Source organism: Apostichopus japonicus, chromosome 3 (assembly GCF_037975245.1).
Source record: "Apostichopus japonicus isolate 1M-3 chromosome 3, ASM3797524v1, whole genome shotgun sequence".
NCBI lineage: Eukaryota > Metazoa > Echinodermata > Holothuroidea > Aspidochirotida > Stichopodidae > Apostichopus > Apostichopus japonicus.
The window spans coordinates 420,593-444,508 of NC_092563.1; the positions used below are offsets into that span (position 1 = coordinate 420,593).

Below are 23,916 nucleotides of genomic sequence, written 5' to 3' on the forward strand. Positions count from 1 at the left end.
TAAACATTTTTGTAGTGCGTTAGTAAGTTTTTGGCTTGATACCGTGAAGATTATAATGAATTTAAAGACTTTTTAAGTCGTCTTGATGTTGGTATAGTGAATATAGAGGCTTCTGTACACATCACGCCACGCTTGCTACAACTCATTCGATATCCCGATATAAAAGCCAGAAATGATTACGCAATCCATGCCATGCACTAGATAAACCATAACACAATTCAGTATTCATTGCTGCAACCTCTCTTCTCATGGTATTAGCTGATTGGATCGCAGTTTCGAATTTCTGGTAATTCCCAGGCTTTTCCATGCGAATGTAAATCACCATCTGGGTGCCACTGTAAATGATAATAAACTTTGAAGCCGTGGCCCAGAATTTATAGGAATGCAGCAACGTGGACTTGCCTGGAATAGAAGAAGCAGATCATTCAGTCGTACAAGAACCGCAATTCACACTGTTTGACACATACTAAGCCTAGACTGTGATAAGGTGATTATTATATTTATACTAAAGTTAGGCCTAGCTGACGTTACCTGATATCCACATCTCAAATTAAGTGAGGGGGCAATCAATAATTAGGCCCTATAGACAATATGTCGTCTGTGTTCGATAGTTAATCGAGTTGTAATCAGCCCTCTGACATATGTTATCGTTATTCATAAGGCAGGGACACGATTGTGTTATGCTGTGTTATGCTATGCTGTGTTATGTGTTATGCGACTGTTATGTAGGCGTACTAAGTTTGCTGAACAATTAATGACAATAATGATCATGATTTAGGCAAAGCCTAGGCTAAAGTAAGTAAGCCTAAGGCCACGAGAATGAAAGTTATAGATTTGTGTCCGGACTTTTTTGAAAACACATGAGGCTTTTTTTCATTATTCATTATTCATTATTTACAACTGCGCATGCGTAGCTATCTACATAAACCGTTCACGCAAGTGGTAATGGTATATAAACGACTTCAAAATACCATGTCACAGTAGGGGAGAATAAAACCCTGGCTTTGAAACACAACTGCTACTACTGTAGTACTAGGCTAGCTGGATGGGGATGCATTGAATTTATAAAAATGTTAAAATACCGGGCTCCTGTCTGCAATATGATGTACACAGTGACAATGATAGCCTTCATGACTTGGTCACTACAGTGCATTGACCTGGAACAGTACGTACGTTCGTAGGCTAGGCCTAGATCGACTGCTTGTTATCCTATGCTTTAGCATTACACTGGAGACGATCAAAAACACCGCCGAACATCGACCAGTGAATCGTAAAATTTCACATTCTGATCATGCCATCCATCAATATTTGTATATCGTATGCAATGTCAATAAACTTTGTTATAGTTTAGCCCTTTTATTTCAACAATTCGAGTCTTCAAACTATAGGTAAGTATAAAAGATTGACAGGATTTCTTACGTTTCGTTCCACGAGAACGATGCATGGTATCAACGCACGTGTGCGCGTGGAGACATTGCGAGAATCCGATGCGCGGTTGGAGCGATTTGACCTGTGACCCCGATGACACCGCGACACTGGCAAAGCGATGATACTGTTTTCATAGCTGCATTTACGTGATAAATAGATCGTCTTTCCGCTGTGCGCGATTTGGATTTTTTTTTTTTTTTTATAATGAAATTGTTTGTAATAATGAAATTTTTGGAAATAATGAAAATTTTCGTGCGGTAGCTTTTCAGGCATGCGGGCGGTGGACGCAAATCTATAACTTTCATTCTCGTGGCCTAACATTGTTTTGGCATAAGCTATATAGCCTAACCTTAAAGATTGTTTACAAAGTATCAAACTGTTTTGAAACAGTGAAATACATATATGCAATGTCATCAAGACCACCAATATGTAGTTGCAAATCCTGTTTACTTACTGTAGTAACTGGGGAAAGTGAAGAAACTGTTCTCATTTATGATGCAACAAACATGACAAGTGGTCAAATGTCATGCAAATACATTTGCTATCTGCTGTTGGAAATGAAATGTGCCAAATTAGAAGATTATTTTGAAAGTTTGCTATGTTTTGAATATATTCTTCATATGAGTTTCAGCTTCCCAGTAAGCATTTTAGGTTGAATTAGGTTGATAAAGTTTCATGATGTGTGTGACAGCCCTAGAATTTAGAATTGTAACTGCTTGCTACAAAATACAAGTACTTTAGAAAAATATATGTATATAGTGACTAATATCACATTTTCACTGCGCTAAATCTGAATTGCAACATACACATAAGGTTATAGAGCAGCCCAATAATATTTGCTGGTAAATAAGCAGCGATATTTGAACGATTGTAACCAACTTATCATGTGATTTCTTGGCAGAAAAATTTCAGTGCTTTTGTTCTTAACAAATAGAAACATCCTCATACATTTAAATAGACAGGATTCCAAGGCCTCAAACAAAATAGAAAACTTGCATGTCTTTTTATTTGTTTGTTTTTTGTTTTTCAACAGGTTATTAGAATACTTTGAAGCAGAAGAAATTCAAATCAACCACAATGACCACAGTGGGGTTACTAAATGGCACCCAAAATGGTTTGTGTATTTCGATATTATGCTAATTACTTCTTCTTGATCTATGACAGTCATTGGCAAGAGACGTCTGTTCTGCAGGACAGACGTCAGTGAGCATGCTCACTGAAACATTCTTTGAGTAACATGTTAAACACTCTCATTATTTCAAATTAAATTTCAATTTAGGGACAGACTGAAAAGCAATTTATCTTGAACCCTACTTGAAGATGCTTCCCCCTCATGTCCTAAAGTTTCTATGTATTTCAAAGTGTTTAAATGTGTAGGCAGGCATTACTGCGAAAACGCAACATGGAAAATCAAAGTCAATTATCAAAAATATTTGAATATATTAACTAACTGACTGACTGAAAAGAAAATAACTTTTTTGAAATCAACATTAAATGTTACCAAAGTGAAAATTTAAATGTTACATCAGTTACACATGATGAGATATAAACAAAGAGTTTACAAGTTTACGTTACTATTGAAAGAGTAGAACTTAAAACCCAAGGAACGAAGCACAGCTCGCAGAATCAAAGTCATTGACAATGGAAAGGGAGAAACAAATCTTGCCAGCTAAAAAAAAAAAGCCTTGCAAGTCAAAACAACTATTGGACAGAGCCAAGAGCACCACCAAGCTGATTTTAAGGCATTGAAGACTCGCCCCAAACCGTGTGTCGCGCTCTGAAAAAGTTAACTTTCTGTTGCTTGCAAGTGAAGTTTTCTGCTTGTCGCTACAAAATGCGGACAGTAATGAAACGTGATACCTTGTTATCTATTATCTAGACCTGAGATGTCCAAGCTGCTGTGGGTATTGACCGTAGCTGTATGCATTGACCGCAGCTGTATGTACTGACTGTACGCTAGTGTCAAATTACCGAAGGTAGTAGCAAGCTGTGTGCGTATTTTCTGTTACACCTCATTCGAAACGAGGTTAGATGACCGGCATTAGACATTTCTTTTTGCGCAAGTCTTTACACCCTTTAATTGTTGAAGTGTATTTGGTTTACTCAGTTTTCAAAAAGAACCTATATTGAGCATTCAACCCATAAATACGAATGATTTTTTTTTTAACAACAACAACCAAAGTGATATTCATGCTGTTATCTTTCAAGGATTGTGTGTTGCAATGGTGTTTAGAGTAGTGCTTGCACGGGGTATCCGGATACCCGCCCAATGCGATACTACCCGGTTCCTAATTTATTACCCGAATCATACACAAAGTGTTGTTTTTTTCCCCAGACAAATCGATGGTTAGGCAAGATTTTCCCATTTACTTAGTGTGGTGTTAGGCTACCATGTGTCCATAGATAACAGCAATAACGAAAATATTCCATGCACATCTTATAACCACATCACAATTTCAGCTAATAAACAGATAGTTAGCTAGATTACCCCATTATTCCAAATGCGATCAAAGTGCGAATCGCGCATTCTCACGGCTAATGCGAACCATGAGCCTGCATAATAGATAGTAGTAGTAACGACTGTTTCAGAATTAACTTAGATTAATTTATATCCATGGTCTAATTTTTATAGAGGTGGTGAGCAAACATAAGCAGCGGCGACAGTGCGATGATAGTAGTGATGTTAATTATATGAAGTTATTAGCAAGTTAATGAAAGAAACAAAAGCAAACCGAAATTATTGAGGAAGGTTTTATACCTTATCTTACACCTACGTATTTGAGCATGAAAACATTGTCAGTGGAGAATATAATTCATTTATTATTGCATCCAGTATGTAATTTCTTGAAAGTCCCGTTACACGAAGGTGAACAATTTTTTCCTGGATACCTGACGGGTAACGGCTCTTGGGTACCTGGTTCCCGGATTTTTACAGTGGTAAGGTCTCAATGATCCGTTAACAGGCTGATGCTATATATCAAAAAAGGCCAGTTGTGGTAAATCTTATAATTGTTATGTACATGTTCCTTAGTGGTGGACAGACCTGTTCAACTTGGTTCAATGACTAATTCCACATTCAACATTGCTGTAAAATAGGTTTGAGGCAGTCTTGTATATTCCATGGTCGGAACATGAAATTTGTGTCATATTTGCACACAAAGTAATTTTGTGTCTGTGAGATGAATGCTCTGATGCTGAAGGTGACGTGACGTTAAAGGCATTGAAGACTTGCCCCAAACCGTGTGCCGCCCTCTGAAAAAGTTAGCCGCACTCTGAAAAAGTTAACTTTCCGTTGCTTTCCATTGTTTTCTTCTTATCGCTACAAAATGCAGACAGTAATGAAACGTGATACCTTGTTATCTTTTATCTAGACCTGAGATGTCCACGCTGCTGTGGGTATTGACTGTAGCTATATGTATTGACTGTACACTAGTGTCTAATTACCGACGGTAGCAAGCTGTGTGTGTATTTTATGGGATCGATGGTGGTGTCTAACACTTCTATTACACCTCATTCGAAACTAGGTCAGATTACCGGCACGAGACGTTTCTTTGTGCGCGAGTCTTCACACCCTTTAACGCGCAAAGTCATTTTGTATCTGTGAGATGCATGCTCTGATGCTGAAAGTGACTTTAACACACAAAGTCATTTTGTGTCTGTGAATTGAATGCTCTGATACTGACTGAAGGTGACTTTAACACCCCTGACTCTATGGTTATATGCTCAAGTTTAATCAAGTAATACATGTTTAAGGCTATCTTTGTGATCTAAAGTTGTATAAAGTAAAGATCAAAGGTAGCATAGCTTATTTCTCTGTGATATAGGTACTAGCTGGGTTTAGCGCATACAGTTTCGGCAGTAAGTTTTCAAAATAAATTTATGTGCAATGAATTTAATTAAGCTGTACTCTATGATTACTTAACAGTTGTTCAAAGGGTTAGTGGTGAATCGATTGCTATGGCTTAATTATGAAGTTGGGTAAAGTAATTGTGCATGGCTTGCCCATGCATCTAAAGTACACTATGTGATTGCATTCCACACAGAAAGACTGAATATTAAAAAAAAAAAAAAAAAAATTAAAAACAGGTAATCCATGTCAGAGATTTAATCAGTTAGGGAAGCTGGTACCCTCTGAAGTTCTGGTTCTGACTAAATTCTTGAACAAATTTAACTTTCCTTTAATTAGTAGTCAGGTGCCCGAGTGTTAAATTTTCTGGCAAAGGTTTCACAAAGCCTCTGGGCTCTCAGGTTGTTAGATTTCTATAATGTTTTAGTTCTTGCGTGAGATGAAGACTGGAGTTTAGAATATGTTTTTGGGTAGAAGTTTGAACTGCATGCCACTCCGGGTCAAGGAATGTTTTTATTCTAAATACAGTAGTTTCAAATTATCAGTGTGTAATCTTTCCAAGCCAATCATTGAAGTCAATAGATTGCAATTCTTGAAGCTTCGGCATTACATGCAGCAAATGTATCAGTGGATGAAACAAAAGAAAGAAAGGAACAACAGAGAATTAAACCCTTTGGGTTTTGTAATCAAGATGAACGTACCACTTTAATTTGTTGTGTCAGTTGTGTATTTTGGACCCTGTGTAACCTTGCTACAATCTTCTTAGCTTTAGACAGTTTACAATGTCACTTTCAAAGCCATTAGTCTTCTTAATGATAATAGTGCCAATTATATGGTTATTAAATTTCATTTTTCCACCAAAATATAAGTGTTTATACCACCTTTGTGACCTGGAAAGGAATCCAAAGGGCGCCACACACCACAGGAACAATTTTGGGAAGAATTAAAAAAGGCGCGATTTTGGCCAAAATCGGACAAAATCATAAGGGTATAGCCTTATGAAATTGGCAATTTTGCAGTGATGAAACAGTCGGACAATTATTGAGAGATGATAACGGACCTTTCTGTCAGATTGTCTTAATTCTGTCCCAAGAGATTAGTATTAAGAGTAAATGGAAGAGGCTCATGTAACATGTCTGCAATGTGGATATGTGCCAGTTAGTAGGAAAGTACTGCATCCTGAACAGTTAAGATACTAGTACTCTGTTTCCTTCAATGGTTAACTTTTGTTGAATTTGGACCTTTTTTTATTGTGAATATGAATCAGGAGCAGGAAGAGTGGAAGGGCAATAGAGAATATTCCTTTTTGATTAAACTGCACCCTCCCCAGCCTCAATCCTTCCCAGGAAAAGAAGAATTAATGGAAATTGAAATGGTACATCAAAATCAGATGTTTATAGATCTGTTTTACTGCGGTGTACATGTTTAAGATGTATTTAAATCTGTTAAGTGTTATCCAAGTTCACACAAAAAAATTTCACTCCTTAGAAATGCCTTGCTCTAGACTACTGAAATTTGTGTGATAGTCGAGCAAACCCTACATGTTAAAATAGGTAACCTCAAAAAGACCCTATTTATGCCAAAATTTGTATTTGAAATCTTGTGAGACTATTTAAGTTGCTATAGATGTCTGTATTGACTTATATCCAAAGGCTGCCTAAGAAAGAGATGGAAGAAGTGCTAAACTTGAGCCTTTGTTGCCTGTATAGGATATCTGCTTGAACGAAAGTGTAACCTGCTGTATGAAGAAGTCATGTTTGTTTGATTATCAAAATAAATAATGTGCTAAAAATAGTTGATTTTTTAAGATCTAATAAATGTGTTTTTAACTCAGGTGAAACCAGGAATGACATGACCAAGTTCTGGGAGAGTCATTCCCACAATGCCAGCATTGAAGAAATGATGTTGGATACCAACGCATCTCTGATTAGCCAAGAGGAACTGCCAGAAGTGATGGCCCTCCTTCCAGAGTTGAAAGGCAAAAATGTCTTGGAACTGGGTGGTGGAATAGGGTAAGTGAATTTTTGAGGTCCAAAAAGAAGAACCCCATGAGGTTAAGATGAGAATGTAAATGTAATAGTTTGACAGTAAATTGTACAGCCTGGACGGTTAACCTTTGACCTGCAAGTAGTGATGACATACCTATCTTCTGAAGAAATATGAAGCACAAGTAATAACCTGAATAAAAAACCTTGTTGTTCCAGTAAAAGTTAACATTTTATGACACTTTTTCCTTCGTTTCTTACTTTTAGGCGTTTCACAAGCCAAATTGCGACACAGTCCAGTCATGTGACTACGGTAGACTTCATGGAATCGTTCATTCAGAAGAATAGAGATTTGAACAAAGATCACAATAACATTGAGTTCATCACAGCTGATGTCACAAAATTAGAAATGGAGAAAGGAAGGTAAAATTAAAAAAAAAAAACATTTGTGAAAAAGACATGTTTGATCAAATGAGCCTCTCAGTTCTTCCTATTTATTGATTCCTTGGTTGAGTGATTAATTTGAATGTAACACAGAGAGATATTGTAATTATTAAATTCAGAAATGGCATTAAACCACTTCCAGCCAATCTTCCTAAGAGATCTCCCATTGCCCTGTCGATAGTATAATTTTTCAAGTGAGTGTTTTGTTCATCATCTTCAGGAGATCATGACTTCATTTGCAAAACATGTACTAATGTTGCTGCCGATTAATCCCTAACCGTTCAACCAACAAATGTACCGTTTCATGTTTACAGGGAGCACATTTCCGTTGAATGACCAGTCTCCAGCAGTCAGTCCCGTCACTTACTGTAGCATATCTAACAATTTGTGGAGACTAATATAATCCTACACATAAATTTGTTAAAACAGAAACATTTCCGTAAAGTGTCAGACTTGGGTAAAACCTGCTATCCTGTCGTTGAACCAATATACTACGACAGATTTAGCCTTGTGTTCTTTGAAATGCATGCCTATTAGTAACAGATTAATCATTTCTCCTGTATTCTTCAGTTTTGATGTCATATTTTCCAACTGGTTACTGATGTATCTTTCGGATGAGGAAGTCCGTCAGCTGGCCATGAAGATGCTCACCTGGTTGAAGGAGGGCGGCTTTCTATTTTTCAGGGAATCATGTTTACACCAGTCTGGTGAGAATACTTAAGTATAATCACAAGTCTGCATAACTGAGCGCATATGATCAGAAGTGGTTTGGCATGTTGATAAATTTACCTGTCATGCAGTTGATGCAAGCATTTCATTCATTGGTTAATTTACTGGTACTTCTCTCTCCTTCCTGTCTCGACTCTACTGTTGCACAGTCCAATCCTTCTAGTCTATAAACTCTATATTAGTTTGTCCCCATCATGATACTTCTGGGTAAACCCCCATCACCTCTTTCTGCTGAATCTTTCATTTAATTTCATTCATTGGTTAATTTACTGGTACTTCTCTCTCTTACCTGTCTCGACTCTACTGTCGCACAGTCCAATCCTTCTAGTCTATAAACTCTATATTAGTTTGTCCCCATCATGCTACTTCTGGGTCAACCTTCATCACCTCTTTCTGCTGAAGTTTTCATTTGTGAAGAATCAACAGCCAGTAACAGGAAGTTTTTTGGCTTTTTGCATGTGAGAAAATATGCAACATGTTGTAATTAGAACAAACATTATGAATGTGAAAAGAAGCAGTTCTTGTGTGGGCTTAATAATGAGGTCATTCCTGTAAGAGAGAGAAGCACAAAAAAGAATGCAAAGTGAGCAGACTAGCTTCAGTGGGGATTTTAAAATAACAAATCAATGCATTACCTGCCTCCAACCAACACAAGATGTACCACAATTGTTGGTTGTTAATATTACTGTTACTAAGTAGCAAATGGTACAGTTTTGTAAAACCACGTAACTGGTTCCAAATACATTATAAAGCAATACATTTTACTACTCTGAGTTTCACTTAGTGGAGATACCCTTTGTTGTTGTGTAACATTGTAAAAGGTCTGGTCTGTAAAAGTGCATGTTTATAGGACATATGAATAAACCCCAGCACCTGCTCTCAGAATGAGATTGATATATCAATATGACTATTTAGTTATTGAACCCTCCAACCCAAACCTTCATCAGGGACAGTTTTACCCTGACCCCATTAGTACATGCATTTATTTATAGCATAGATTCGTACTTGTCTGCAGAACAACATTCCTGTGTTATTTATCTTTTTATGATGTTTTTTCACTTCAGGCAACGCCAAGCGACAGTTTAACCCATCCAAGTACAGATCACCAGAGCTTTACAACAATCTTTTCCAAAGTGTCTCAGTTCCCGGAACGGGAAAGATGCCTTGGGGTTTCGATGTCTGTTTTTCACAGAGTTTGCAGAGCTACATTAAGGTGAGAATGACTGAAAACTGAAAATATAATATGAGAAGTTTGTCACAACTACAGAACGGTTCTTGAATATTTGATTTATCATCTATCATATCAAATTCTTCAACAAAAGTGATAATATTTATTTGTCGTTTTGTTTTTTGGCAGCTGAAGAATAACCGTAATCAAATATGCTGGTTAATGGAGAAGACGCCAAGGTCAGATGAAGGGAACCATGGTTTTGTCACATTCCAACAATTTCTGGACAACAAACAATACTCAAAGCGAGGCATCCTAAGGTACGAGAAAATCTTTGGAGCTGGTTACGTCAGTACTGGAGGTCCACAGACAACAGAGGTCAGATTGGAATGACATATTATTTTAAATTTAATGATTTCAAAGTGGGACAAAGTGTTGTTTGAAACTGGGAGATTTTTCTTGACTTGTCTAGTATATTTTTCAGATAGGAACTGGTTTTGTATTTTGACTTTCCATTCTAAAAGAAGTACTTTTATCTATAAACCCTTCAATATAACCTAGTTAGCCTGTTCCCATATCATTGTCTATATACCCTCCAATATAACAGAGTTTTCCTTTTCCTATATCATGTGTCTACATACCCTCCACCATAACAGAGTTTGCCTGTTCCTATATCATGTGTCTATAGATACCCTTCAATATAACAGAGTTTGCCTGTTCCTATATCATGTGTCTACATACCCTCCACCATAACAGAGTTTGCCTGTTCCTATATCATGTGTCTATAGATACCCTTCAATATAACAGAGTTTGCCTGTTCCTATATCATGTGTCTACATACCCTCCACCATAACAGAGTTTGCCTGTTCCTATATCATGTGTCTACATACCCTCCACCATAACAGAGTTTGCCTGTTCCTATATCATGTGTCTATAGATACCCTTCAATATAACAGAGTTTGCCTGTTCCTATATCATGTGTCTACATACCCTCCACCATAACAGAGTTTGCCTGTTCCTATATCATGTGTCTATAGATACCCTTCAATATAACAGAGTTTGCCTGTTCCTATATCATGTGTCTATAGATACCCTTCAATATAACAGAGTTTGCCTGTTCCTATATCATGTGTCTACATACCCTCCACCATAACAGAGTTTGCCTGTTCCTATATCATGTGTCTATAGATACCCTTCAATATAACAGAGTTTGCCTGTTCCTATATCATGTGTCTACATACCCTCCACCATAACAGAGTTTGCCTGTTCCTATATCATGTGTCTACATACCCTCCACCATAACAGAGTTTGCCTGTTCCTATATCATGTGTCTATAGATACCCTTCAATATAACAGAGTTTGCCTGTTCCTATATCATGTGTCTACATACCCTCCACCATAACAGAGTTTGCCTGTTCCTATATCATGTGTCTATAGATACCCTTCAATATAACAGAGTTTGCCTGTTCCTATATCATGTGTCTATAGATACCCTTCAATATAACAGAGTTTGCCTGTTCCTATATCATGTGTCTACATACCCTCCACCATAACAGAGTTTGCCTGTTCCTATATCATGTGTCTATAGATACCCTTCAATATAACAGAGTTTGCCTGTTCCTATATCATGTGTCTACATACCCTCCACCATAACAGAGTTTGCCTGTTCCTATATCATGTGTCTACATACCCTCCACCATAACAGAGTTTGCCTGTTCCTATATCATGTGTCTATAGATACCCTTCAATATAACAGAGTTTGCCTGTTCCTATATCATGTGTCTACATACCCTCCACCATAACAGAGTTTGCCTGTTCCTATATCATGTGTCTATAGATACCCTTCAATATAACAGAGTTTGCCTGTTCCTATATCATGTGTCTATAGATACCCTTCAATATAACAGAGTTTGCCTGTTCCTATATCATGTGTCTACATACCCTCCACCATAACAGAGTTTGCCTGTTCCTATATCATGTGTCTATAGATACCCTTCAATATAACAGAGTTTGCCTGTTCCTATATCATGTGTCTACATACCCTCCACCATAACAGAGTTTGCCTGTTCCTATATCATGTGTCTATAGATACCCTTCAATATAACAGAGTTTGCCTGTTCCTATATCATGTGTCTATAGATACCCTTCAATATAACAGAGTTTGCCTGTTCCTATATCATGTGTCTACATACCCTCCACCATAACAGAGTTTGCCTGTTCCTATATCATGTGTCTATAGATACCCTTCAATATAACAGAGTTTGCCTGTACATACCCTCCACCATAACAGAGTTTGCCTGTTCCTATATCATGTGTCTATAGATACCCTTCAATATAACAGAGTTTGCCTGTTCCTATATCATGTGTCTATAGATACCCTTCAATATAACAGAGTTTGCCTGTTCCTATATCATGTGTCTACATACCCTCCACCATAACAGAGTTTGCCTGTTCCTATATCATGTGTCTATAGATACCCTTCAATATAACAGAGTTTGCCTGTTCCTATATCATGTGTCTACATACCCTCCACCATAACAGAGTTTGCCTGTTCCTATATCATGTGTCTATAGATACCCTTCAATATAACAGAGTTTGCCTGTTCCTATATCATGTGTCTATAGATACCCTTCAATATAACAGAGTTTGCCTGTTCCTATATCATGTGTCTACATACCCTCCACCATAACAGAGTTTGCCTGTTCCTATATCATGTGTCTATAGATACCCTTCAATATAACAGAGTTTGCCTGTTCCTATATCATGTGTCTACATACCCTCCACCATAACAGAGTTTGCCTGTTCCTATATCATGTGTCTATAGATACCCTTCAATATAACAGAGTTTGCCTGTTCCTATATCATGTGTCTATAGATACCCTTCAATATAACAGAGTTTGCCTGTTCCTATATCATGTGTCTACATACCCTCCACCATAACAGAGTTTGCCTGTTCCTATATCATGTGTCTATAGATACCCTTCAATATAACAGAGTTTGCCTGTTCCTATATCATGTGTCTACATACCCTCCACCATAACAGAGTTTGCCTGTTCCTATATCATGTGTCTATAGATACCCTTCAATATAACAGAGTTTGCCTGTTCCTATATCATGTGTCTATAGATACCCTTCAATATAACAGAGTTTGCCTGTTCCTATATCATGTGTCTACATACCCTCCACCATAACAGAGTTTGCCTGTTCCTATATCATGTGTCTATAGATACCCTTCAATATAACAGAGTTTGCCTGTTCCTATATCATGTGTCTATAGATACCCTTCAATATAACAGAGTTTGCCTGTTCCTATATCATGTGTCTACATACCCTCCACCATAACAGAGTTCGCCTGTTCCTATATCATGTGTCTATAGATACCCTTCAATATAACAGAGTTTGCCTGTTCCTATATCATGTGTCTACATACCCTCCACCATAACAGAGTTTGCCTGTTCCTATATCATGTGTCTATAGATACCCTTCAATATAACAGAGTTTGCCTGTTCCTATATCATGTGTCTACATACCCTCCACCATAACAGAGTTTGCCTGTTCCTATATCATGTGTCTATAGATACCCTTCAATATAACAGAGTTTGCCTGTTCCTATATCATGTGTCTATAGATACCCTTCAATATAACAGAGTTTGCCTGTTCCTATATCATGTGTCTACATACCCTCCACCATAACAGAGTTTGCCTGTTCCTATATCATGTGTCTATAGATACCCTTCAATATAACAGAGTTTGCCTGTTCCTATATCTTTTCATGTATGTTAACATGTATATGCCTTATTTCGGTTCCAGGAATTTGTGAAAATGTTGGACCTGCAACCTGGACAGAAAGTTTTGGATGTTGGATGTGGAATTGGTGGTGGAGACTTTTACATGGCCAAGGTGAGAAAAGTTGGAGCGTTCAAACATTATGTGGGGACATATTTTCACCCCTTTGCTGGGAGGGAGGGGGTCGGGATGTAGGTACTTGACGGGTGCTTGTGGGGTGTTGGATAGAATCAGGGACAAAGATTAAACATGCTCCTTATGCAGTTATCGTCATGCTTATTGAATATTCATAGAGTGATGTGTATAAGGGTTTAATGTCAGCATGTCTTACTCACCCGTCTGTCTAGAGTAATGTCAACATTACATCATATTTCTGGTAAACACAAACTGACTTGAAACACAAGATTAAAAAGATTTAGACTAACTTTATATTTATTCCTGTGGGAAAGTTGACTTAAATTCAGATAAGATGCTTTGATGTTGCACTTGGCTGATAACTTGTTCCTGTGAGGAGCATTAGTTACATATATTCTGATTAGATGTTTTGGTGTTGCAATTGGCTGATAACTTGTTCCTGTGAGGAGCATTAGTTACATTTATTCTGATTCGATGTTTGATGCTGCACTTGGCTGATAACTTGTTCCTGTGAGGAGCATTAGTTACATTTTTCTTGCTCATATTCAATGAAAATATTTATTGTTTTTTTTGTGTGTTTTTTTCTACAACAGGATTATAAAGTTGATGTCTTGGGAGTGGATTTATCTGGGAATATGATTGAAATTGCCTGGGAAAGGTCACAAGATGAGATAAATTTACCAGTAAGTTAACAATTGCTATGTATAATGTCTCTTTGATTCAAAATTAGTTTAACACCTTAAGTTCTGAAAATCAAAGAGAGACCCCCCCCCCCCAAAGAAGGGAAAATGGTAAAGAACTACTTATATACTGCCAATAAACTGATGTAGGTAAACATGTTATAGTTATAGAAGGCCTGACATTATGATCCTATCCAGATCTTCTTAAAGAGACATACAGAATCAAAGACATGTGCACACGTACACAGACAGATAACAGGTATTTGAAGGAAACACAGATATGTACACAAACAGATAATGTGGTATTTGAAGGGAACACAGACATGTACGCATGTACACAGACAGATTACAGGAGAAACAGAGATATGTGCACATGTACACATACAGATAACAGGAGAACACAGATATGTACGCATGTACACAGACATATAACAGGAGAAACACAGATATGTGCACATGTACACATACAGATAACAGGAGAACACAGATATGTACGCATGTACACATACAGATAACAGGAGAACACAGATATGTACGCATGTACACAGACATATAACAGGTATTTGAAGGAAACACAGATATGTACACAGACAGATAATGTGGTATTTGAAGGGAACACAGATATGTGCACATGTACACAGACAGATTACAGGAGAAACACAGATATGTGCACATGTACACAGACAGATAACAGGAGAACACAGATATGTACGCATGTACACAGACATAACAGGTATTTGAAGGGAACACAGACATGTACGCATGTACACAGACATATAACAGGAGAAACACAGATATGTGCACATGTACACAGACAGATAACAGGAGAACACAGATATGTACACATGTACACAGACAGACAACAGGTATATGAAGTGTCGTTGTGTGTCTGTTTGAAGTGTCCTCTGTCTCTCTGTCTGTCTGTTTGGTTCAGTCTGACCGAAGATCATCCTGCTAGGATAAATTTAAGTCCATCTCACAACATCTATGATGCTGTTACATTACCTCCATTGCTTGCATTCTATATTGATTTGAGGATATGAATATTCAATATATTTCAATTGATTTATCAAATCCATGGTGCAGTGCAGATAAACATGGTGAGAGTATAGAGTTTATAATATAATATACTGAACACCCTAATATGCATGAGAATACAGAAAGCATATCAACTTTGTCACTGGAATGAAAGAAAACCAGAAAGGAAGTTTCCAAGAAACTTCACTTGCTACCTAAAGAAACCAGAAGAGAGAAGGGGAAAAGGGGGGGGGGAAGGGGGTGTGTCTTAAGCAACTTTAGCACCAATGTTCATAGTTCACATTTTTCTGTTATACTAGGTCCAGTTTGAAGTGGCTGACATCACTAAGAGGGAGTATCCTTTGGAGTCATTTGATGTTGTGTACAGCAGAGACACGATACTCCATATTGCAGATAAACTGACGTTATTCCAGCGGTTTTTGGTAAGAATTTCATCAACTTAAGATTGGTAGTCTGAAAATCACCGTCCATTGCTGTATAAATTCCAATAATCATGTGCACATATCCAGCTGATGTATTCAAAACCCTCTAGTATCATATAGTTGTGGTTCTGTGCAAGACTCCAACATATACAGAGCATTACAAAGTTTAAAATTCTTGATAACCTTTGCGTTCAGTTCATTGTGAAGCAGACTAAATTAATTCATCCAAATTGAGAAATTAGAGATCATGTTCACTGGATTCATTCTGGGTTTGTGTAATTCATGAAAGAAGTAGTGGAAGTTGAATGAATTTTTGTACCACTGGTATGACCAATGATTGCATTGGGGTAAAACTCTTGTTACAGTGTACCATTCTGACTGTTAGAGAAATATTAATAGAGTTGTCACCATGCCAGCACATGGCGTTTCAGCACTTTGACTGTAACAAGTGTTTTGACAGTGTGACATGTTGGAGGTATAGGATTTACCATAGGGCTTTGTCTGTTTTCTGTAGACTTGGTTGAAACCCGGCGGGAAGCTCTTAATATCTGACTACTGCTGCGGTGAGCCACCTCACTCTGAGGAATTCAAAGCCTACGTCAAACAACGAGGGTACACACTGTATACACCAAATGAATACGGCAAGGTATGTGTTTAAAAGCTAGCAAAGTAGCTAGTTGGCAGACTCCTAGTACAGTGAGGGACACAGAAGTATAGTAGTACATTATGGCTAACAGTTTGTGCACCTAAATATCACGTTATTGATACGTACTGAGAACGAAAGACAAGTGAAGAGAACGAAATAAGCATGCATGTGCTCTTGCTGTATAAGGTAGGTCAGATAAATGAATATTCATATTATGATTACCATATGTATGACCTACAGTACTGCCAATGTAAATTATGCAAGTTGTCTGTTGCACTAGTTGTAGACTTCTTAGAGGAAATGTGATATGCTAGATATGATGAGCATTTTTGAATTATGGGTACTTTCATCTTGGTTTATTACTAATCTGTGTCATTTGTGGTATCCATTTACAGTTAATAGAAGAAGCTGGATTCATCAAGGTGAAGGCAGAGGACCGGTCCCAGCAGTTTATCAATGTCCTTAATGGCGAGAAGAATAAGATAAACAGCAATAAACAAGAATTTCTTAAGGTGAGTTGTTTGAATACACGTAAACATGAAGAAGGAATCGCAAAACCCCACTTGGACTCAAATAACTTTGGTCACTTTCTGAAGATTGTGCATAATTTGTAAATTATCAGCATTTTTCATAGGGCTGTATTTTAGGATGTGGTGGTGGTTGATGTTATCGAACATTTCTCTTTTTCCCATCTCCCTTACATTTCATCTCCATCATCCTTCCTCTTCCCCTTTGGTCTCCCTTTTCATTAAACCCAAGTTAATATACAAACACAACAGACTAAAGATATTGTAAGTAATCAACTGGTCTCCCTTTCGTATGAACACTAGAGACTACAGATATTGTAAGTTATCACCATGTCAGTAAGATTTGTGGTGGTTATCATCATGTGCACAAACTCAATTTAAATTGCAGGCAACGAGAAACTTGCATATGCATTACACAAAAGAGAAACAAACGTACAGATTACAAACACCACATACACATACAGAAGAAACATTCACCCCAAAACTTGGCATTTCATGTCAAGTTATGCAATTAATCACTAAATGTCATTGAAATTAAACAAAATTAGTTTGTGCTGATCATTTGCAGTGAAAGTTGTTTCCATTTTCTGTTATCCACTTCAGGATTTCACAGACGAAGATTTCAAATATTTGGAAGACGGCTGGAACAGTAAACTCAAGCGAGTCGGCAACAAGGATCAGGCTTGGGGTCTATTTTATGCAGAAAAACAAAATTGAAAATTTTGAGAGATTGCTCGTAAATTGGAGAGCTGTTTGGAATCTGGACAGTCTTAAAAAAATAATGAACCTTGCATCGATTGTGATGAACTGTAAAAGTCAAGTCACAATTTGAAAAGATGTTTGCAGCTGAACATTATTTGAAGATTATCCATGTTCTGAAGGTGTCATTCAGACGGAGAGTGACATTCATGTTACCAATGCTTTGGAGGGTAACAGTTGCAGAGGAAATTATTAATTGTATTCATTTGAATATGAAATATGTTTTAATGTTTGTCTTCTATGACATTAGTTGATTAGCTGCTTCTTTCTAATGGAATAAGGGAGTCAGAAAAATTCATTGTGAAGTACCATGTGCGCTTGGAATACTCGCATTTTATGTGGCAGTTTTAATGGCTCAGAATGTTATATCTTATGACTTTCTAATGGTTCCTGAAAAGGAAAAAGGGTGACACATCTTTTGGACTTGTATTGCAATTTGATCATGTTGTGTTTATCATGTTGCACTGCCATACCCGATAAATTATTTACAGATTGATCCGTCCGTCTATCTAACAATCCTTCCAAGTGAGGAGGATCAACAATTGATCTGTCCCTCTATCTAACAATCCTTCCAAGGGAGGAAGATCAACAATTGATCTGTCCCTCTATCTAACAATCCTTCCAAGGGAGGAAGATCAAAAAATGATGTGTCCGTCTATCTAACAATCCTTCCAAGTGAGGAGGATCAACAATTGATCTGTCCCTCTATATAACAACCATTCCAAGGATCAACAATTGATCTGTCCCTCTATCTAACAATCATTCCAAGGATCAACAATTGATCTGTCCCTCTATCTAACAATCATTCCAAGGATCAACAATTGATCTGTCCCTCTATCTAACAATCAATCCAAGTGTGGTGGATCAACAATTGATCTGTCCGTCTATCTAACAATCCTTCCAAGGGAGGATCAACAATTTATCTGTCCGTCTATCTAACAACCAATCGAAGGGAGGAGGATCAAAAATCAATGTGTCCATCTATCTAACTATGAATCCAAGGGAGGAGGATCAACTTCATTTCCCTTTCACAGAGGGCCTTATCAATAGGGTTTGTTCATATTTGTACATTCCAGACACCTAAATATGAAACATGCTCAGACAGGTTGTTCATCAGTTGAAATGAGTTTGTTATTAACTACAATAGTACATTGTTATACCAAAGATAAGACATAAGAAGTGATGTACTTCTCAACTACTACCTCCAATTTTATCCCTAAACTGTCGAGATTCCCTGCACTGTGATTGGTATCTTATTTATATTTTCAAACACTTGCCTTGTAGACTTGGACAAAGACAATTATTATTAAGATTATCCTCATATCTAATTTTGTGCTATTTACTTTAGGTGCATTTTATCCTCATTTATGTGTATGTGTGTGTCTTTGTTTCCTGTACCAGTTTGCTTAACAGATTTCGATTTCTTTGAGTATTAATCTGTTATTTAGACATTTGTTGGTAAACATTTGAACATGTAGCGCATATTGGTGTAAGGGTTATAGTTAAATTATCCATCAAATGCTGACTATGATATGTCCAGTATTTTTACTTTTGAAGGATAACTTTAAGTGATCAGGATAGCTTAGAAAAGGACTCTGTAACAGTATTAAACTGATTCCTAAGATTCCAACTTGGCAAGGATTTTAGTCTGTCTCTTATTAACTGTAAAGAAGTTATCTTGTTTTAATATTCAAGGTTTATTTCGTTATTCAAATTTTTGGGGGCGAAAACTTCCTATTTGCATTTTGTATATAATACAGACTTGAAAAGGCAGTTTTGTATTGGATGAGAACTGTCAGTTACTCATTTCTAAAAGGTCTTTTGAGTGTTACAGCATTATGCTTGGCCAAACTGCATTAGTACTAAGCAATATACATTTTTTATCATGATGGAAATCAGTAGCATTGAAATGAGATTGGTGGAAAAGCTAGACTAAGATACATGCAGCTTGATATAAAGTGCCTGACCTTGATAGCTTAACAGACAAAGAAGAATTGCTAGATTTGTAACAGTCAAGGCAGCCTTGCTAAGTCTGTATTACTATGGTAACAGGTATCTATGACAAAGCTTATGAATACCTTGCAACTGAAAATTTTAAATTCTGCTATTAAAGTGTGCTGCGAGTTTCAGATAGGTTGCAGTCAATAGCATAGCTGGCAACTACATCATAAAATCTGAGAGCATAATGGTAAATTGCTGTACATCATTACTTTGCTGCATTTTCTACATTTAGTTCGGTTTTGTTTATCCTTTGTTTTTGTTTCTTAAATACTGTCTGCGTCTCTGAAGTGACCTGTTTATTTTCTTGATTATGTAAAGGCAAACACTGCACAACATATATAAAGCTACAATCAAAGCAAGTATTTATAAATAAAAAAGCAAGTTTAATTCACAAGCTTTTAATATACAGTAATATGAAAACTAACATTTAAATATCTTTTATTTGAACTTTGAGGAAATTTTCCATCCAATACCCTTGTGGCAGTCTTAAACAAATAAATTATCCGTGCATAAACTGTATTGATGCTGTTGGTGGACAAATTCATGTATCGTGGAAAGAGTTTTTTTACATGTGCTTAAGAACGTTTCTCTGCTTGTCAAAGAAACCTGATGTGTTGTTTGTCCTGTTCTACTCTCAGAGAAAGTGAATTCCAGTTTCAAAGTTGGGGTGGTAGAGACGGGAAGAGAGAGAGAGAGAGAGGGGGGGGGGGTTAGGCAAAAATATTTCCTCTGTGTCAAAAGTCAAAAGCAAAAAGATCATTAAGGCTTTTACAGCAGTGCTGGTACTGACCTTTTGGAATCATAGCCAGCTAGGACTATTTTTTGAAGATGATGTTTGTTGCAACAAAGTTTAATGCCAATATTTAGACTTGGTAAAGTCCCAAAGTCCGCTACTCTGAGTGATGCAATTTATCGTTATAGAATGTTTTATGAAACAGTCTCCAGAGGAATTGTTAAAGAAGGTCTTTACTATTCAGTGTTGGCTGGTGTGAGGTAAGCTATGTCGAGCACTACCACACAAATAATTCATACATATGAACATTTTCATCAAGTTTATAAATTGGGACATAGTTAATCTCACCAGACTTACAGTTAAATATGAGCACACCCTTTAACCAGTGAGCCAGTCTCAAATGGTTACTTTGCTTTTTTTCATATTTTTTTTTTTTCATAAAATACTATGTAGAATATCATTATGTGGAAGATAATGTTACCTGTCTCTGCTGTAGATAATGTTACCTGTCTCTGCTGTAGATAATGTTACTTGTCTCTGCTGTAGATAATGTTACCTGTCTCTGCTGTAGATAATGTTACCTGTCTCTGCTGTAGATAATGTTACCTGTCTCTGCTGTAGTCTTCCAGTAGTCATGTCTCTATCGTATGAGTAGTGACTTGGAAGGTTTGTATGTTGGTCTCCTTCGAGAATTTCAAGAATACCATCTACAGGAATATATATTATCAGAGTTTTTGGAGTTTCTCACATTAACTTCACAACAGATGGGGTTTTTTTTCCTCCTTTTGTTTTAGTTTCCTTGGGTTGATGTTAGCAGGATAAGAGCACAAGATTGACTAGTCAAATTTCACTTCAAATAAGGAAGTAAGTGTCGAATGAATTTCCGATTTTCCGATGGAACCATGAGTAACCATTTAGCTACTTACTCATGTACCTTCACTTATTGAATGAAAAATATAGATTATATTGCTGCTTTAATTTCATCAGTATGAACATTCTTTTGAGTAATTCAAAGTTTTTGGGGAAAAGGTGTTTGATTAAACACAACAAACTACTTTAATAACAAAAGTCAGTTAGGCAAAACCAACAACACTTTCCTAGTAAATTGAATGTAAGTAAACCCAAAGAATTTCCTGTAAGATGGAATGACTGGCCTTTGAAGCCGGCTTCCGTTCCCTCTGGCTGGTTCTCTCCTAGTTACATTTTTTATGTGAAAACTGGATTTCTCTGCATGAGAAGCGCACCTTGCGTTGGCCAACCAGGATTAGAACCATTCTCAACCTTCCAGATGTTAGGCTCATTACTTCTACAGTAGTAGTCACTGCGTTTACCCACTCGACCATATGGCACTGGTATAATATATATATAGTGTATATTTTGTATACTATTGATTTTAGAAAAATGACCAGAAAATTCCATTACCAAGACAACTGGATCGGTGGTGCTGGGGGAGGGGCCTTTACAACCACCACCCCCCCCCCCAAACACGCACACGCGTTTCCGCCGTGTTTAAAGTTTGGAATTGAAAAACCCAAACAATATAGCAAAGGTCTGGCTAAAATCATTCTAAACTTTAGCAGGCCTAAATCTACGCAATACGTTTATCGTACATCGGTAGCGCCGTAAAAGAAAGGTGCACTTCGATTCCCGTACATAAACGTCAAGTTTTTAGTGTTTGATGTACCTCGTAATTCGTCGTTTTTTCCCCGCAAAATTTCTATGAAATTAACTAAAACACCAAGATCCAGTGCAACATGAAATAGTTCTAAATAAGTTTTTAAAATCGAAAAAAGCTGAAGTTTTGGTTTTACAGTTTGAAATGCCGAGAAAAAAAAGTGAAACTCTAAAGAAAAATGCTTAAATTAAATAGTCGACATTTTCAGAAAAAATGTTGAAATTTTCTATGGGCTACCGTAGCACTAACAAATGTAAAATTCGACAAGTGAATATACCCAAACTGGCTTGGCCACTGGTTAGCCCACCCCCATACTTCCAAACTGGTCCCCGGTGCAAAACAAAAATTGATCTACTCCCCATCCCACGTAAGTAATATCATTGACACATTTCTTTCCTCACCCATTCTTGACTTCTAAAATACGGAAGCTTAAAAGTACCATAAGTTGACATTTTTCAGTAAATTGTTTAGATACCAAGATAATATCTTATCCTATAACTGGCAGGAAGGAATCTGAAAATCAATTACACAAAAACTGAGAAATTTTCAATCACAAGAAAAGGAAATGAAAGTTGGAAGAAGTGTAAATATGTTGGAAGCTTGCTGGGGACCGAAGAAGACATTAACCGAAGAATTGGTATAACCAACAGTGCTTTCAACACACTGTCAAGCATTTTCAAAAGCAAAAACATAAGCCGGAACATTAAGCTTAGGATTTTGAGGCTTTATTAAAAAGTATTTTTTTGTACAATTGCGAACTGTGGGGCACAACGAAGGATCTTGATCGCAAAATTGACACTTTTCAAAGGAGACTACTTCGTAATATTCTCAACATTAGATGGACCAATAATAATTGGTTATCGAGCTCTACAACGAAACCAACCAAACACCTTGGTCATCCATAGTCGCACATAGAAGATTGAGATTTTTCGGTCATGTAGCAAGACTCCAGGAGGACGCTCCAGCAAAGGTTGCTTTAAGAGAAGCACTGAGACATACTGCTAAACCAGTAGGAAGGCCCGTGACAACCTTGCTTGGAAAAATAAAGTCGCAATTTAAGGACATTAATATTAACAATTTCGAGGAAGCAATAAACCTTGTGCAAGATCGTGATACGTGGTGGACGTTAATCACTGAGCATGTCGGATAGACGAGACTCAACTTACTACTACTACTATATCAAGGAAATGTTGGATTGCTCAGTTGCTTTAACTGAGCAATTAATTTTCTGCAAAATGCTTAATTGACAACTTATCATATCTCGTCAATTCAACATCTTTCTGCAAAATGTTCATTTGTTCACTTCATTCCATATAAGCAATCGAACATTTTTCTGCAAAATGTTCAATCGACAACTTATCTGTATCTCGTCAACTCAACATTTGTCTGCAAAATATTCTAGAAGTTTTCTTATGTTGATGGCACTTTAAGCTTCCGTAAGAATCCCATCACTGTTAGTTGAAAACAGATTTCGATTGACACCAGGGCCGGGTTGGTAGCTCATCACTAGCGTTTAAAATGCATGTCAGGCCTCAGGAGGACAGCAACGGAACAGCAACGAATGGAACTCATACATAATACTGCTAGTCAGTGGCGTCGCCAAGGGGGGGGGGGCCAGGGGGGCACGTGCCCCCATGGAAAACCTAGTGCCCCCCCGAGTGCCCCCCCATCTGAGATTTGGGTTGGTAAAAAAATATATATATATTTCGTTATATTCAAGTCCCATCATCTGAGTTGGTTTTTCATAAGGACAAAGAAGCACAGTAATTCGTATTTTCTTCAAATGAGCTGCGAAAAAATGAAAAAGTTTATCCTTGAACGTCGGGTACCGAAGTCGTAACCCGCGCCATCACAACAGGTGTCGATATTTACATTGAATGTGTCAGTGCTCACGCCATACCAGCGGATATACA

At 37.2% G+C, this 23,916-nt stretch overlaps 1 protein-coding gene and 1 pseudogene across 1 annotated transcript; one reads left to right on the forward strand and one right to left on the reverse strand.

Moving 5' to 3' along the window:
* Nucleotides 1-180: 180 nt before the first annotated feature.
* LOC139958754 (uncharacterized) lies at nucleotides 181-21,063 on the forward strand. The gene is made up of 13 exons (XM_071956079.1): nucleotides 181-487; nucleotides 2,462-2,542; nucleotides 7,110-7,287; nucleotides 7,528-7,683; nucleotides 8,275-8,411; nucleotides 9,498-9,646; nucleotides 9,791-9,979; nucleotides 13,412-13,501; nucleotides 14,116-14,205; nucleotides 15,540-15,662; nucleotides 16,177-16,308; nucleotides 16,704-16,820; nucleotides 17,439-21,063. The coding sequence occupies exons 2-13, from the start codon at nucleotides 2,506-2,508 to the stop codon at nucleotides 17,550-17,552; spliced, it is 1,512 nt and encodes a 503-aa protein (XP_071812180.1). The 5' UTR covers nucleotides 181-487; nucleotides 2,462-2,505; the 3' UTR covers nucleotides 17,553-21,063.
* On the reverse strand, nucleotides 14,412-15,525 carry LOC139958757 (uncharacterized; annotated as a pseudogene).
* Nucleotides 21,064-23,916: the final 2,853 nt, after the last annotated feature.

What these genes read in the sequence shown, in the direction of transcription:
- LOC139958754 (XM_071956079.1), top strand. Translation starts at nt 2,506, where the DNA reads ATGACCACAGTGGGGTTACTAAATGGCACCCAAAATG. An exon ending in TTAGAAATGGAGAAAGGAAG is followed by an intron (nt 7,684 to 8,274) that starts GTAAAATTAAAA and finishes TGTATTCTTCAG; the next exon opens with TTTTGATGTCATATTTTCCA. An exon ending in GTTTGCAGAGCTACATTAAG is followed by an intron (nt 9,647 to 9,790) that starts GTGAGAATGACT and finishes GTTTTTTGGCAG; the next exon opens with CTGAAGAATAACCGTAATCA.